Below are 17,509 nucleotides of genomic sequence, written 5' to 3' on the forward strand. Positions count from 1 at the left end.
CTGTAGTGTCCTGATGCATGCTGGGATAGCAAAACACACAGAATATGAATGTCAAAATACATGCTTTTTACTCATTTACTGTATTATCTACTGCATTTAAAGGGTTAGTTCAGCCAAAAATGAAAGTTCTGTCAGTAATGACTCATGTTGTTCAACCCCGTAAGACTTTCTTTCATCTTCAGAACACAAATTAAAGGAGAACTCCGGTCAATTTTAACATTGAGCTCATTTTTTTGTACATTTGGAGTGCTGTCAGTACAGAGAACAACGACAAAAATCGGTGTTGCCTACACCGAGTTATTCTATTTTAAAAATTTGCAAAAAGTAGTCGATTGCCGAGTTCACGCGCGTGATCATAGGTATTAAACCTATGCGTGTGAACTCTGCAATCGACTACTTTGGACTTCAACCGAAAAACAGGATGTAAACAAAGGTATTTGCGCTGGCTTAAATAACATCATTTTTATACATTTCTTTCACATCTACTGCAGTCAGACTCACTCGTGTTCACTCTGAAGGAATCACTCACATTTTCTGTGCACCTGTAATGACACATCAAGGATGTTAGGAGGCTAAAAGCAGGTTTAAAACTTGCCCCATTGAAGTCAACAGGGTGCAAATTTTAAAAATAGAATAACTCGGTGTAGGCAACACCGATTTCTGTCGTTGTTCTCTGTACTGACAGCACTCCAAATGTACAAAAAAATGAGCTCAATGTTAAAATTGACCGGAGTTCTCCTTTAAGGTATTAAATTTGAGCAATTACTGACAGAACTTTCATTTTTGGGTGAAATAACCTTTTAAGTTCTCACAAACAACATCAAGTCCCAGTGAACTCACCTAACCCTGTCCTTCGAGTGAGCGATCGTATCATTGTCTTTCTTCCAGTAAATGAACGGCTGTGGCATTCCCACGACTCTGCACTCGAGACGCACCGGAGCTCCTTCTGCGACGCCCGTGTTCTGCAGCTTTTCCACAAAATACGGAGCCTGCTTCATCTCTTTTTCTGCACGTTTATTCGACAGGGAAAAGAGGATCAAATATTTGATCGGAGGGTTTTAAGATCAAGCATGTTCAAACTGGTTTGACTCTGTATTACATATGCAATTAAACTCAGTCTGAACAATGATAATGGACCTACAACAAATCAGCCGTCATGTAGAAATGATTCTCCTACAGTCAGCTGTTTCTGATGTGTTTTATGGAAGCCCATTTCTACCACTTTACAAAAAAATCCTGCTTTGGTAAATCTTAATTATGAGATTACATTTTTTAAATTATGACTTTTTTTTATTTTTTATTATGAAATCAAAGAGTAGAAAATGAGATGAAAAGTCAGAATTATGACATACTAATAAGTAAATCCAGTAAATAAGAGATAAAAAGACAGTATCATCATTTCAGCTGCCATAATTCTGACTTTTTATCTCATATTTATTGAGTTATTAGTATGTCATAATTCTGTATTTTTATTATATTTATTGAGTTATTATGTTATAATTCTGACTTTTTATGTAATTTTGACTCTCATAATTGACTTAGTTGGTCATAATTTCGGCTGCCATAATTCTAAATCAATTGTAAGATTCAAAATTGACACAAAAAGTCAAAATTAAGATAAAAAAGTCACAATTAGGACACATTAACTCATCATGAGATAAAAAGTAATTATAAGTGTCAAATTATGACATTATAAGTCAATTATGAAAGTCAAAATTGAGGGAAAAAAGTCAGAATTATGACATACTAAATAAATATGTTAAAAATACAGAATTATGAAATACTAACTCAATAAATATGAGATAAAACGTCAGAATTATGGCAGCCAAAATGATGACATACTAAAGTAAATTATGAGTCGAAATTGAGATAAAAAGTCATAATTATGACAGTCGAGATTATGACATCATAAATCAATTATGAGATCCAAAATTGACAAAGCTGAAATTGAGATAAAAAGTCACAATTATGACACTCATTATGAGATAAAAAAGTCATTAGGACAGTTGAAATTATGACATCATTGTCAAGTATGCGATAGTCAAAATTGACAAAAAGTTACATTTGAGATAAAAAGTAATTGAGAACTAAATCATAATTATAAGATAGTCAAAACTGACATGGCTGAAGTAAAAAAAATTATGAAGTCAAAATTGACATAGATGTACTTAATTATTATGTCAATTTCCACTTGTGTCATAATTATGACTTTTTAGCTCAATGTTGACTGTCATAATGATTTATCATCTCATAATTGACTTCACTTTTTGTGTCACAATCATGACTTATCTCATAATGTTGACTTATGACATCCTAAATCACAATTATGATTGACCAAAGGATGATCCATGTTTCTTAAATGTCAGAAATGAGCATTAATAACACTTAAATGTAAAAGAGAGCACCAGAAAGGAAGCGTCTCTCACCCACGACTTTGAGCTGGAGGCAGAACGAACTCTGTCCCGCTTTATTGGAGGCGATGCAGGTGTACGTCCCGTCGTCAGCTTGAGTCAGAGGATCGATGACCAGAGAATGCATCCCGTTTTCTCGCACAAGCATCCGATGAGTCATGTCGGGATATATGGGCTTCCCGTTCAGAAGCCACATGATTTCAGGATGAGGTAATCCGCTCACCTACACAACAGAGAAGAGTTCAGACAACTTCATTTAAATACGTCCAAAGATGCAACGTCAAGCTTTCAGCAATGTGTTACTTTTTCATTGTATTGGATCCTAGACAAAGATCCCAAAAAAGTTTGGATAAGAGTCACTTTTGAAGCATTTTGAAATTGTAAATGGTTTTAAATGATAAAACAATAGAATAGATACAACAAAAAGAAGTGCACTTGATCCTGTTGAATGCGCACTTGTACTTTTTATTTTATTCATACGTTTATTTATATAGGTGCAAAAAAGAGAATAGCATAAGCTAACTTATACTTGAAAAACTGTACTTGTCTTGCAGATAATATAATATTAATTAAATAAAAGACCACTTTAAAGAGAGTACATGTTTCTCTACACAGTTCAGTAAAAAGTGTAATAATGACAAATTTGAGTCATAGAACATTGTAAATCATTGTTTTAATAATCTTTTGTTGTACTTTAAAGAAGTACACTTATTTTGATGTGTTGACTAACATTAAAGCACATGTGAAATCCTTAATTATAATTTAACTGTAGTGTGTCATTCAATGTAACATTTAAAATTGAATGTACCAAATTGCAAACTTCATCATTCCACATATTTAATTACTAATATATTTAAAAACATGACAGGAATTATATATAGTTTATCAGAATTCATTTCTATATTTATTTATGAAATTATATATATATATATATTTGGCGGTAATCTTTGACCACATTTCAAAGACAATAGACGTAATTATAAAATTGCATATGCAGACGTACTTAATGCTATTTTTGATCCAATTAAGTCTTCAGTTGAAATAACTGCATTTAATATAAATTTAACCTATTAATACATTTTGATTTAATTGCAATTAACATGCAATTAAGTGTCTAAAAACATTCCATTCAGTTCAAGTGTATATTTATTTAAAGTATATTATTTCTGCATTAAGTAAATGCTAAATTGTCCTGTAAATGAAGACCCTCAGTCCTGTGTAGCTCAGTGTGTGTGTGTGTGTCTGTGTGTGTGTGTGTGTGTGTGTGTGGATGATGTGTTGAACTGCTAGGTTTCTCTGCTAGGACACCGAATGCAAAGATATTCAGAGATGTCCAGAGCTCAGATGTGTTCTGTGTTCACTGCAGGTTTAGTATCTGTATCAGTACCTTGCAGTCTAACCGACAGAGCTGGCCCTCGTGGGCCAACATGTCTCCTGGAGCCTGCAGGAAGTGTGGACGGAAGAAGCGTTCTTGAGTCGGTTCTCCCTCCACCTCTTGTACACGCGCTCGGACTCTGTGGAAAATGATGAGTGTTGGGGAAAAGTAATGCATTACAATATTGCGTTACTCCCTTAAAAAGTCACTCATTGCATTACTTAGTTACTTTTTAAGAAAGTTAAGCATCACGTTACTTTTGCTCACTTGGGCTGGGCTTGTTTTTAAAAAAAATAACAACAAAAAAGTTTTATTTTTGAACACATTTAAAGGCCCTTTCAGACCCAAATTGAAATAATAAAGCTGAAGGAAATGCAAATTCACGTGTGTATAGTAGAGGGCGAAGCTCAAACAATCCTATCAGCTGCTGTTATTCTGGATAACACAATAATATAATGCAGGAGAAGAAAGTTTAACACTTACTTCACCAATAAAAACAAAAAATCTAAAGTCATTTTTGCTTATAGTTTAACTGAATCATCAAAGATCAGGAGCAAGTACTCTGCTCAATAAAATGAGATTATTAAATGCATACAAATATTTGTTTTATTTAACATGTTTAATTATTGGAGGTTTGTGTATTATTCTGATTTTGCATTTTACAGTTTTTATTCATTTTGAGGAATACTAAATCTTTTTTGTGCAAGCGAGATTAGTAAATGCATGCTCACATTTAGTCTAAAACGACAACCATCATGTTCTTACACACAACGTCTCTGAGTCTGCACTTACAGTTCTCTCAACATGAGGACAGGAGAGCTGTCAGTCAATAAATGTGGAAAACTAACTCAGATATTTTGTTGTAAATTTAAAAGTAATGCATTACTTTACTAATTGCCTGAAAAAAGTAATCTGATTACGTAACTCAGTTACTTGTAATGAGTAACCCCAACACTGCAAGTCTATCAAACGTCAGCCATTGCAACTGGATAAGAAGTTAATGAAAGCTGAGCATTGATGCAACTCACCTCTGAGAGTGAACCAAGGGCCGGTTTCGCACGGGACCCGTTTGGACAATCAAGTGACCAGAGCAGCTTATTCTACCCTGTGGACATGACAAGAGGCTCGGCTTTTATTTAAACTATAATCCAGTGGAATTTCTTACGGTTGTCTTTGCTGCCGTTACCTGTGGATTTGCTGCCATGACTGTATAGTTGCCGTCATCGTCGCTCGTAGCGGCTTCTATGTGTAGCGAACACGTCCCATCACCCTCTCTGATTTTCCTGTAGTGCTCGTTCTTCTTCAAAATCTGCTTTCCATCCTTAAACCAGTAAACCTGTGGGAAAAGTACAAAATAAAAGTCCATCAACATGCAGTTTGAAGACAGAACTGAAACAGAACTGAAATATATATATATATATATATTTTTTTTTTTTTTTTTTTTATTTATATATATATATATATATACAGTGCTATGCATAAGTTTAGACACCCATGCTAAAGTTGACTAAAAAGAGGAATAAAAAATCATCTTCCAGTTCCCTTGGCCTTTGGAATTAAAATAGCCCCACATCATCACATAGCCTTCACCATACCTAGAGATTGGCATGGAGTACTTTCCATAAGATCATCTCTCAATGCAAATCAAACTAGCTATTAGGCTAACTGAAATAAAACCATGCCAATCTCTAGGTATGGTGAAGGCTATGTGATGATGTGGGGCTATTTTATCTCCAAAGGCCAAGGGAACTTTATCAGGATGCATATTATCCTGGATCCATGAAGTAACTGGCCTTTAAAAATAAAAATCTGCCTGCCTCTATGGGAATTTAACATAGGGGTGTCCAGACTTATGCACCCTGTATTTTAAGGAAGAACATTTATTTATTTACGATACATTATTCATTCACAAAGAAAATTGGTGTCCTTAAAGGTTGGATTTTTCCTAATTTTTTAAATTAAGGCATTAAGTTCAATTTCCAAAAGATGATTTTTTATTCCTCTTTTTAGTCAACTTTAGCATGGGTGTCTAAACTTATGCATAGCACTGTGTGTATATATATATATATATATATATATATATATATATATATATATATATAATGTTTCTGTTCTGCTCTTAAAGATTTTAATATTTTCATATGTAACTATACATAAATATATATATATACACACACATACAAACATACATACACATATATATATACACACACATACAAACATACATACACATATATATATACATATATATATTTGTTTTGTTGGGAAATTAATATAAATTGACCAGTTTGATAAGTAGTTTCATTCATTCATTCATTCTAAATAAGTTTTATTCAACAACAAAATTAATTTGATTAATAAATGACAGTGAAGACATTTATAAAATTACAAAATATTTCTATTTAAAATAAACACAGTTCTTTTGAACTTACTATTCTACAAGGACTGCTAAAAAACTAAATTGATCAAGGTTCCCACAAAAATCTGAAGCAGCACAACTGTTTTCAACATTGATAATAATCATAAATGTTTCTTGAGCATCAAATCATCATATTAGAGTGATTTCTGAAGAATCATGTGACACTGAAGACTGGAGTAATGATGCTGTAAATTCAGCTTTGATCACAGGAATAAATTACACTTTAATATATATTCACAAAAAAAAGATATTTTACATTGTAATAATATTCCACATTTTTACTGTATTTTTGATCAAATAAATGCAGCGTTGGTGAGCAGAAAAAACTTTTCACAAACATTTGAATGATAAAATTGTGCATGCATTATTTTCTATGCACGCATTACAATAACATCCCAGAATCCCTCAGTCTGTCAAACACTCACCTTAGGAATCGGAATTCCAACAACTTTACAGGTAAATGTGACGGGAACCCCTTCCACAGCCCTCAAGTGCTTCAGTTTCTTGTCGAAAATGGGCGCGATGCATCTTCCCGTGGGAATTTCATCATGCTGAACGTCATCATCCGACTCTTCCACTGGAGTTCTTTCCAAACGAAACTCAATCTCACTCATTAGCCGCTGCTCAAAGCTCGACACCTTGTATTCCTACAAAACACATAATTACGAATTAACTAACTATCTGGTCATAAACATGTCCCGTTTATGTTTTCATACAAACGTCTCTCCAGGATCTGTGGAAACATTATCCACAGTGGCTAACTGAATGTTAAAGTTTTCTTAAAAATGTCTAAAAATACAATAAACAATCATACAAATCAAGATATATCTAATAAATGAGGATGCTGATCAGTGGTCAGGTCACCAGATCAAATCAGTGACACATTTTACAACATGCAAACCGATTACAATAATAACATAACATTATAATATATAGATTGAAGTCTTAACTAGTAGCCCTCAAAACGTCATGTTAAAGAGAGTCATATAAAACTAAATTTAGGACTGTTTTCATGCAAAAAACATTCCCAAAGTATGATATGAACCCTATAATATTCCTTCCCATTTAGTACCTATTAGTATATCAAGTTGCCCGAACAGCCCGTCTGTCTTGATAAAAACTGGGCGACCGCCAACATCTCTAATGCAGTCACCTCTATTTATAATCCAGAACGGGCCTGTTCATTCCTATCTCTGTCTAGTCTCTCAGGCACTCATGTTTACTCACACACACCGCTTGCATTCACACAGACACTGTGTTTGAGATGAAAAACAACAGCCTATACTGGAAATGGCTGAATGTAAAGCTCATGTCATTATTGCTTCTGTTTGAGAAATCCATTGAACACCGATATTAATATTCTCATTTAGTTAGTACGTATAACATGTAGCATTTAATTATATATATATAGTTTCTCATGCATAATCTTTTATGACAGAATTCTAGTTAGTTACGATTAGGGCTGTGAAACGATTAATCACATCCAAAATAAAAGTTTGTGTTTACATAATATATGTGTGTGTACTGTGTGTTTAATTATTTTGTATATATAAATACACACACATGCATGAATATATTTAAGAAATATTTGTATGTATATACATTATATGAAGAGTTCAGATGCAAAAGCCTGCAAGTGCCATCTGAAATTTTCTTCTAGAATGATAATTTTTATCAAGCTTGTATATTTTAGTTCAATAATTTCACTTAAATAGCAATGCAAATGACCTATTAATTGTCATTTAAGTGAAATTACTGAACTTAAATATATAAGCTTTATAAAAATGATCATTCTAGAAGAAAATTTCAGATGGCACTTAGAGGCTTTTGCATCTGAACTCTTCATATATATATATAAATATTTGATATATAAATAACACATTTTTCTTTAAATATATACATGCATGTGTGTGTATTTATATATACAAAATAATTATACACACAGTACACGCACATATATTATGTAAACACAAACTTTTATTTTGGATGCGATTAATCGTTTCACAGCCCTAGTTACGATTTACAGTGACACTGCTATATTCTTTTTATCATTCGTTAAACTGAGGTTTTAATGTTAAAGCTTGCAGATTTGCAAATAATTTTGGCCTTTAAAATATTTAAACGTTCTGCATCTTCCTCTAAAAAGAGTTATTATGCATGCAGCTCCATTAGTGGAAAAAGCTACCGCTTTATAATAACTCCGAAAGATTTGCTTCTTGTTTTCATTCAAATTGATTCTTATATGTTGATTAAAAAGGCAATACAGAACAAAGCACTGCTTGCAGAGGAGAAGATTCCTTGTACCTCGTCATAGTTAACGACAGTTGCAGTGGGAATGTTTGGTCCGAGCGATCGGCTCACTTCCCCCACATAACTCGGCTTCTATGGAGGACAGGATGAATGACGGTGATGTAAACACAGAGACTAGTCACACATCAAGACAAATGTGTGTTTTAGTGTTACTCTGACAGTGTTAATATGGTGTATGATGCGGACGCATATTTGACACATGAAATGTTTTAGCATGTGAAAAGGGTGATTCTTGGGAAGGTCTTCGCTGATGCATATATATATATATATATATATATACATACATACATATACAGGTGAAACTCGAATATCTCGAAACTCGAAAAATTAGAATATCATGCAAAAGTTCATGTATTTTAGTAATTCAACTTAAAAGGTGAAACTAATATATTATATAGACTCATTACATGCAAAGTGAGATATTTCAAGCCTTTATTTGTTATAATTTTGATGATTATTGCTTTCAGCTTATGAAAAGTTTCAAAATTTCAGAAATTTTTAATTTAGGGTTTGCATAAGCTGTAAGCCATAATCATCAAAATTATAACAAAAAAGGCTTGAAATATCTCACTTTGCATGTAATGAGCTATATAATATATTAGTTTCACCATTTAAGTTGAATTACTGAAATAAATGAACTTTTGCATGATATTCTAATTTTTCGAGTTTCACCTATATATATATACACATATACATACATGTACTGTATATCCAAATAAATATATGGAGATATAAAGACCATAAACAGAAATTAGGTTTTCATTAATAAGGGACAGATAGCAATACTTTAAAAGTCCTTAAATCATGTATATTTGCATTTAAAATCAGCATGAAACACTCGCACATCAAACAACCGGAAGTGTTTCTATGTGAAACAGCATTTCCAATTCATGTTGATATTAAACAGCTTTTAACTTTAAGTCCTAAATCATTTTTTTAAAGACCTTTACAGAACAACTAAATATTTACAGTATTTCAGTCTCTCTCTCTCTATAAGCTGCACAAGAGAGAAAAAATTTGCATGTTTTTGTATACTTAAGAAGTGCTAGCTATTTTGACATGAAGGGTAGCAAAGATTTATTTGAGAGTAGAGACTGATCTAACTGTGGTACTTGTAATATAGTATATGTATGGCCATGTTATCTATGGGGATATTGTTCTTCCTTATTCCGTCTCCACCGTCTCTAAGCCCACACAAACACTATCACAAACCAAGATTATAATTGTGTGTCACATAAAGAAACTCATCATAACTCAATCTAAACTAATGCAGATGTTCAACCCTGAGTCTGTCAACCCTGTAAAGGCATTGCCTACTATTTCTACTATACACGAGTCAAACAGTTGTAATATTTATGACACGTTGTACCTGTTGTCCAAAATGAAATGGTTCATCTTTAAATCGCAACTTCTTCTCAATATCTTGTAAGAGTGTTTCCCTGCTTTCGCGGAGGTCACTATCGGACATGAGTCTGGAAACTCTTTGATTCTTCTTCAGTGAACTTTGAGGCCTGGACATGGAGTAACACAACGAGACTGAGGTAAGAAACACAAGAAGATACAGAAAAACCCTAACCATAACCTGCCCTTAAAATCACAGGGAAAAGGTTTATTAAAAAGATTCACTTTAACCCTTAAATCTCACTGGCTGATTGGAGTGAATTACTTGGGTAAATCACATTAAAGGAACAGTTCACCCAAAAACCAAACTCCCCATTGACTGTCTTTCTTCAATTAAACACAATAAGGGGAATTTTTGAAGAATATTGTGGACTGAGTGGCCTTTATTTTCAAAATGAAAGGATGCTGGGGGCTTGTCAAGCTCAAAAATGACATAAAACAAGCATAAAAGTATAGAATCTTGACATGCACTCTTCTCTGAACTTTTGTGAAAGTTTATAAGAGAAACAGTTATGAACAAATCAATTATGAGTCAAATCTTTTCAATGAATCAGTTGATTCAGTTCATTTGTTCACAGATCTGTTTCTTGATTTAAACTTCCTGACTTCTAGTCACAACAATTAACAGGCAACTGGAGTGCTATCTATAGGTTTCAAAAGATTATGGAATATAATACAGTCACACGGACCACTTTTATAATAGTTTTGTGGTGCTTTTTCGTCCTTTCTGAAGATTGAGAGCATCAGTTCTCAACTCACTTTCATGCCAGGATATTCTACCAAAAAAAAAAAAAAAAATCCACCTTTTGTGTTGCACAGACGACAGAAATTCAAATGGGTTTCGAGGACGAGTAAATGTAAATGGACGAGTAAACAATTAACATTTATACGTGAACTACCCCTTTAAGAGAAAGTGTGATCTTTAAACCATATTATGATATTTTAACTCTTTCCCTGTCTACATTTTTTTTAAGTTGCGAGCCGCTGCCAGCATTTTTGATCATTTTCACAATATTTATCAAATTGTATTATGCAATATATCAAAAGAAAGAACAGACCTCTGCTTTTAAACAAAAGAAGATGGTTTTATTCTAGCATAATGCATTCTTTTTTATCAACACTTTAAACTTTTATCACCACTTGGGAAGTTTCATAAAAAAGCAACATTTTGAGCAAAAAGCTGAGAAAAACGCATTTTTGTTAAAGACTACGTCCGGATCGGATCCAGAACGATGATTAAAACACAGATGGAGTGGATCGAGTCCATCAACACTCTCAAAGCTTCACAGTCCTGTAACTCGTCCTGGGTCGACATTTCATTCTGTAACATTAGGCAATTTTGATTTAAATGCCGTTTAATGTTGATGATCACATTATTTTACATGTGCATCTTCTTACATATGCTATTGCTTGGTTCTGCTTCTTCTTTGCCTGTGTTTTGATCAGGAGAATCTGTAACATTTTAATTCCTTTAAATGAAATGATTCCTTTAAATGAAATGAATCTCCTGATCAAAACGAAGAAGAAGCAGAAACAAGCAATAGCATATGTACGCAGATGCACATGTAAAATATTGCAATCATCAACATTAAAGAGCATATAAATCAAAATTGCCTAATGTTACAGAATGGAATGCCGACTGAAATACTCTTTTAGTAGATGTGTAATAGCGCCCCCTATTGTTAACGGTGAAAACACGGAGAGCCAGAAATTTCCGTCAATGGCAGGGAAAGAGTTAATGTTGTGTTGGAGTTTGCTTACCCAAGTGGGGCCCTTTTAGGCAGGCCCATTGCATTGGTCGGAGGAGATGTTGGCAGCGAAGGAAGGACAGAACTAAGGAACGCCACTGGATTTTGGATGGGGCTGGGGCTGGAGCTGCTAGATGTTGGTGAAGAAGCTTGTGGTGGAGAATGAGTTCTAAAAGAAAACACTGAATTCACCAGGCCAGGAGGCAACAGAGGCGGTGAGGACACATATGGGGGGCTTCTCGGAGACTCCAGAACTCTTGTTGGAAACTTTCTTGGGGACGGAGCAAACTGGTTGACGGGCGACGTGATCTCCCGCGTCGACTTGGGTAATATCTGAGCAGCTAATTCGTGTAGCATTGGAACAGGAGACTCAGTTGGAGAAAGACTGATAGGAGAGAGCGTCTGAGCTGCGATGAACTCCTTTGGCCTGGTGTAGCTGAAGCTCTGGGCGGAGATCGGAAAAATCCCGGGAAGTGGAGGCTGGGGGGTGTTGTTCAGTTGAGGTGGAGACATTGGACTCGGGATGGGCGCAGGTGGATTTCTCACCAGATGCGGTGAGGTGATGATACTCAGGGCTGGATAGGACACATTTTGAGAACGTGTGTCTTGTGGAGCCATGCTGGGGTGAGCAATTGAGGTGGTGTTTAACTTTGGTGCAGTGTTGTTCATCATTGATGCATTAGGGGTCATCAATGCTTGTGTTTTGGGAACACACATGTCACTATTGGGAACAGAGTTCATCTGGAAGGTTGGATTCATGTTCATTTGTGATATATGACTGGAAGGAGTAATGGGTGGCTTATTGGTCACGTAGTTAGGGTTTGGATGGATGGATGGAGCCATGATAATTTGAGGAAAAGGCATTGAATGTCCCACATTTGATTGAGGCATAGGGATGTTAGGAGCTCCTGTTGGGATTATTGGTATCACACTTGGCATAGGAGCCACATTGGGTGAGACAGGCACCGCATTTGTTTGGAGTATTAAGGTAGAAGGAACCATATTTGGTGGAACAGTATTTAACAAAGTAGTAGGAACCAGATTTTGTTGAGGGGTTGAAGGGTGTAAGGTTGTGGCTGATGGAGTAAGTTGGGGCAAGGGCATGGAATTTGTTAAAGGCATGCTCAATTGGGATACAGGAGCAGATTTTAATATGGGAGTAGGCAGTGCAGGTGCTGCAGGGATGGATGCAGGGATCAGCTGTGTAATTGGACCGGAGGGAATAACGAGAGGTGGTCGGAGCGGAGATGGCACTGGATTTGCAGAAGGAGTTGGCGTGACAGGCGGTGGCTCACAATTTATCCCGTCTAAATGTGGTAACTCTTGGCTAGGGGAGACGTTATCCTGCAGCTGTTCCAAAAGCACCTGATTGTGGAGGATCTGAAGCTGCACTGGGTCTCTAAGATAAGAGGAAAGAAGGAGAAAACAAATGCATTGTATCTAGTTCAGAAGGTCCTAAAATGTTGTCTTGCAACATTCTGAAGTTGGTACTTACAATTTTGGTTTAGCCAACACCGGTGGGGGTTCTTTGGATGACATTTCTTTCTCTTCTTCTTCATCCTCCGGGAGTTTAAAGGTTACGCGGAGACCTGCTCGAGAAGTAGAGCGGGGTTCATTGTGATTCCCTAACACACCCTCGGGTCTTGTCTTGAGGCAAGAAGTTGGGGGATCCGGTAGGGGTTTAACAGGTGGTTGCTCTTGAATAGAAGATTTTGAACCATTTGGTGATGGTTCAACCCAGGCATCCAAGTCCAGAGTGATGCCAGAGGCTAATCCGTTGGATGGACTTTGGTTCACTTCTGTGGAAGGCTTACAACCAGACCCTCCTGAATCGAAGTGTGTAGTGCTAGAGTTGACAGACTTATGGTTCGAATCAGAGTTCAGTGAAGAAGCATTGAAGCTGAGTGGGTCTAGCTGAGGTAAACTACTCCTGAAAGTATCTGAGCTGTATTTTCCAATGCTGAGAGGGTTTAGACTAGGCAGGCTAGCACTGAGCTCATGGCGAAGCGTACTAGGGTTTAGGGAGTCCAGAGGGTCTGACTGCTTAAAGCCAGAGCTCAAAGGGTCGAGACAAATCATACTTGAGTGAACCTTGTTGTTTACCAGAGGAACATCTGGCTTGCGCTTCAAAGTTGTTGATATCAGGTCTGTTGCTTGAACCTTTGGTCGGGAGGATTCCACAGTTAAAGTGCTTGTTTTTGTGGGTTTGGTGTTGTTATTATTGTGTCCTATTGATGCAGACAAAAATATTTTTCAGAATTAGACTTGAGGTGTAAGCAGTCTAAGCAGTTTTACGTTGGAAAAACTGACCCAATAATCAATTCCACACAAATTTACCTTTCACTCTCAACACTGCGATACTGGAAACTGTGCCATATTTATTGCTGGCTGTGCAAGTAAATGTTCCAGAATCCTCTGGAAACACCTCCGCAATAACCAACGTACATATCTCCTCTGAAGTCCACACCAAACAGAGAAATGGTAGACTGTTAGGTGGTTAGTGCCATGAAATAATTATCTTGACAAAGCAGCTGTAATCATAGCCACCTACCAGATTCAGCCATAGATCTGGGTTCTGGATGAAAAAAAAGCAGAATGTGTGGATTATCAGAAGCCAATTGTAAGTAGAACAATTCATGCACTGAGAGTTTTTATTTTACAAGAGCCCCACATCATCACATAGCCTTCACCATACCTAGAGATTGGCATGGGGTACTTTCCATAAGATCATCACTCAATGCAAATCAAACTAGCTTTTAGGCTAACTGAAATAAAACCATGCCAATCTCTAGGTATGGTGAAGGCTATGTGATGATGTGGGGCTATTTTAATTCCAAAGGCCAAGGGAACTTTATCAGGATGCATAGTATCCTAAAAAAAAATAAAAAAAAATACTTAAAAATAAAAATCTGCTTGCCTCTATGGGAATTTAACATAGGGGTGTACTCACTTATGCACCATGTATTTTAAGGAAGAACATTTATTTATTTACGATACATTATTCATTCACAAAGAAAATTGGTGTCCTTAAAGGTTGGATTTTTCCTAATTTTTTAAATTAAGGCATTAAGTTCAATTTCCAAAATATGATTTTTTATTCCTCTTTTTAGTCAACTTTAGCATGGGTGTATTCACTTATGCATTGCACTGTATCTTAATGTATGCATACTAAAATTAGACATACTCTTCTGGAGGATCCTGAAGTCTGGAGAATCTTCAATAAGTGTTCCCTCTCTGTACCAGTCCACTTTGGGGGAGGGAATGCCTTTTACTCGGCACTCCAGCACTACCAGCTGACTCTCCAGAGCCAGGACATCCTGAAGGTTCTGCACCAAAATAGACAATGGTGTTCAATGACACTGGAATGGAAAGCATGTAAAAACGACATTTTTATATATTCTGAAAATAATGTTAGAGGTGTTCGCTAATGCAAAACCACCACAATGACTGCTACTGCATTTTAATTGGTGTTCTGCGGGGTTACAAGGGCATTGCTAGTCAAACGAGGTCACCACTAAGTTTCTATTATATTTCTAGAAATGGCTTGCATTGGACTGTTTCATTGTCTGACATGCAACAATCCTAAGTCTGGTTGCATAACAAGGTCAGAAATAAAATAAGAGTTGTATTTGCTCTACCTTTGTAAAAACAGGAGCTGCCATTATGGGCCTTACATCGAAGTTTTGAAGATAACTACTGCTGCCATTTAGATTCTGAAAAAGAAAATGTATAATGTAAGAGAAACACATGCATAAGTGGGTATAATCAAAACTGTAGATTTGCTGTGTTCTTCGTACCTCAGGAATGCTCTGTTGAGACGTTAACAGTATATCAGAGATACTTTGGCTTGATTGAAGTGATGGTGGTGTTATGGTGAGGGTTGGAGAAAGTGGAGCTGGTTCCACCTCAGATATTGGCACTAGTGGTTCTAGAACAGGTATGGCTTGTTCTAGTACAGGTATGGTTGGTTCTAGTACAGGTATGGCTTGTTCTAGTACAGGTATGGTTTGTTCTACTACAGGTACGGTTGGTTCTAGTACAGGTATTTCAGTGCTGACGACCTTGGTACTCAGAAGTTCTGTATCTTCTTGTTCAGATGGAGAGTCAGCGGTCAGTTGCACTGCTCTTGTGTCTGAAGGTCCTGCTGGCTCAGCGCATGTGGTTGTTACAGTAGGAGTTGTGTCTTCAGCAGATGTGTTGGACTCAACTGAGATCTCAGCAGGAGATCTATTATGAAGTCTGAAAAAAAGTATGTTCATGTGTTTTCAAACAGGTCTCTTGGGGTCCATGAAGGTAGTTGGAAGGAGTCCATACAGTGGTGTAGCCTAGTTTTTTTAGGGAGTATACTGTGACAGAAAACTTTTTTTAAAAACCAACAAAAAAAATCATTACAATTGAACATTTTCGTACTGAGAAACTGCTGGTAAAAGATTATATATAATAATAATTTTATATATCTGTCTTATTCCTTCCTTATAACTCAAGAAGGAAATAAGGTACAATGAAGTTTCCCTACACGTGAGCTGCATCTGGATCAAATTTTGTGGTGATAGCATAAAGTAATCAAAACTAACAGCATTTAGAACCAATTTAGTGTTTTTGTTTAGCCCTTGAGGCTATTTGGGTATGGGTATTTTTAAAACAGTTCCTCCCTGAGTAATATCTCATGATCGACGCAATGGATTGTGTTGACTTTGGACTAATTTCAATCGAGAGCACCCACTGTAAGTAATGATGTGCTATTTTCTATGATCTGTGCATGTTTCATAAACTTACAAGTGAAAACGCCACGTGAAAGCTACATTTGTTTTTAGTTAGCGCCTGTGGAGTGTGTCGTAACTCCATGAGGAACATTGATGCAATGGATTATGTTGATTTTGGACTCATTTTAATAGTGAGATCTGTTATAACCAATGATGTGCCATTTTCCACGATCGGAGCATGTTTCATGAAGTTACGAGCGAAAATGTGAGCACTGAAAATGTCAAACTTGCGCCGAGAATGACTGCCAAGCAACTGTGTTGTTGTACCTAAGTGACGTCAGATCCAGGTCAAAGGTCATGGAAGCCCAAATGGTCCAAAAGTCAGTGCTTCGCAACACAGACAGAATGAATTTATGAATAAAAGTGTGAAAGTTCGTCACAAAACGATAATGTTACGTATCCTCAAAATCCATAACCTTTTCTAGAGGGTATACGGCGTATACCAGCATATCATGTAGACTACACCACTGGGTCCATATATATTAGGGGTGTAACGGTACATTTCGGTGCATATTCGTCCCGAACCGTCATAGTACGGACGTCACGGTTCGATCCATACAGTCAGATGACGAATAGAGTCAGTCACAGGGAATCCACAATACAATCCAGAAGGAGGCATGCGGTAATGCAACGCTGTTTGCTAACCTCCACAACAGGAAAAAAGACAGAAGAAGAAGAGATGATCTATGCACCAACCCAAACCAAGAGTTCAGAAGCACGCAAGAGCTTGCTATTAGCCTATACGCTGAGTTTCGATTTATTTTTGTCACGCGTTCCACAAACTTCACGGAAAGGAAACGGAGACGGCAGAAAGCGGCATCCTGTGTGTTTTCATTATTTTACAAAAGCACAATGTTTTGTTTTTATTGTGAGTTTCGAATTATGTCTTACTCTTATCTGTATGACCATAAATGACGGAGTATTTTAAGTTGTTTCTGCTGTTATAATGAGACAAAATAATTTGGCATTGTGCCATTGAAAAGTCTAACTACTACAGTCCAGTGATGAAATATGCATTTCCGAAACCGAGGTAAGTACCGAACCGTGACTTCTGTGTACCGTTACACCCCTAAAATATATGT

The 17,509-nt window shown here is 36.3% G+C and overlaps 1 protein-coding gene across 1 annotated transcript in view; it reads right to left on the minus strand.

The window, feature by feature from the left end:
* mypn (myopalladin) overlaps positions 1-17,509 on the minus strand; it is a 32,000-nt gene that overhangs the window by 3,196 nt on the left and 11,295 nt on the right. The window contains exons 5-20 of the mRNA XM_079855638.1: positions 15,462-15,903; positions 15,303-15,377; positions 14,849-14,990; positions 14,216-14,239; positions 14,002-14,118; positions 13,160-13,892; positions 11,678-13,063; positions 9,885-10,026; positions 8,510-8,587; positions 6,631-6,852; positions 4,973-5,122; positions 4,815-4,891; positions 3,799-3,925; positions 2,427-2,634; positions 841-1,006; positions 1-20 (exon numbers count right to left, since the gene is read on the minus strand). The exon at positions 1-20 is cut by the window's left edge and continues 114 nt beyond it. Coding sequence (XP_079711764.1) covers positions 1-20; positions 841-1,006; positions 2,427-2,634; positions 3,799-3,925; positions 4,815-4,891; positions 4,973-5,122; positions 6,631-6,852; positions 8,510-8,587; positions 9,885-10,026; positions 11,678-13,063; positions 13,160-13,892; positions 14,002-14,118; positions 14,216-14,239; positions 14,849-14,990; positions 15,303-15,377; positions 15,462-15,903 — 4,109 coding nt within the window. The remainder of the gene's footprint in view (positions 21-840; positions 1,007-2,426; positions 2,635-3,798; positions 3,926-4,814; positions 4,892-4,972; positions 5,123-6,630; positions 6,853-8,509; positions 8,588-9,884; positions 10,027-11,677; positions 13,064-13,159; positions 13,893-14,001; positions 14,119-14,215; positions 14,240-14,848; positions 14,991-15,302; positions 15,378-15,461; positions 15,904-17,509) is intronic.

The sequence above is a fragment of the Squalius cephalus genome, assembly GCF_949319135.1.
Source record: "Squalius cephalus genome assembly, chromosome: 21".
NCBI classification, from domain to species: domain Eukaryota; kingdom Metazoa; phylum Chordata; class Actinopteri; order Cypriniformes; family Leuciscidae; genus Squalius; species Squalius cephalus.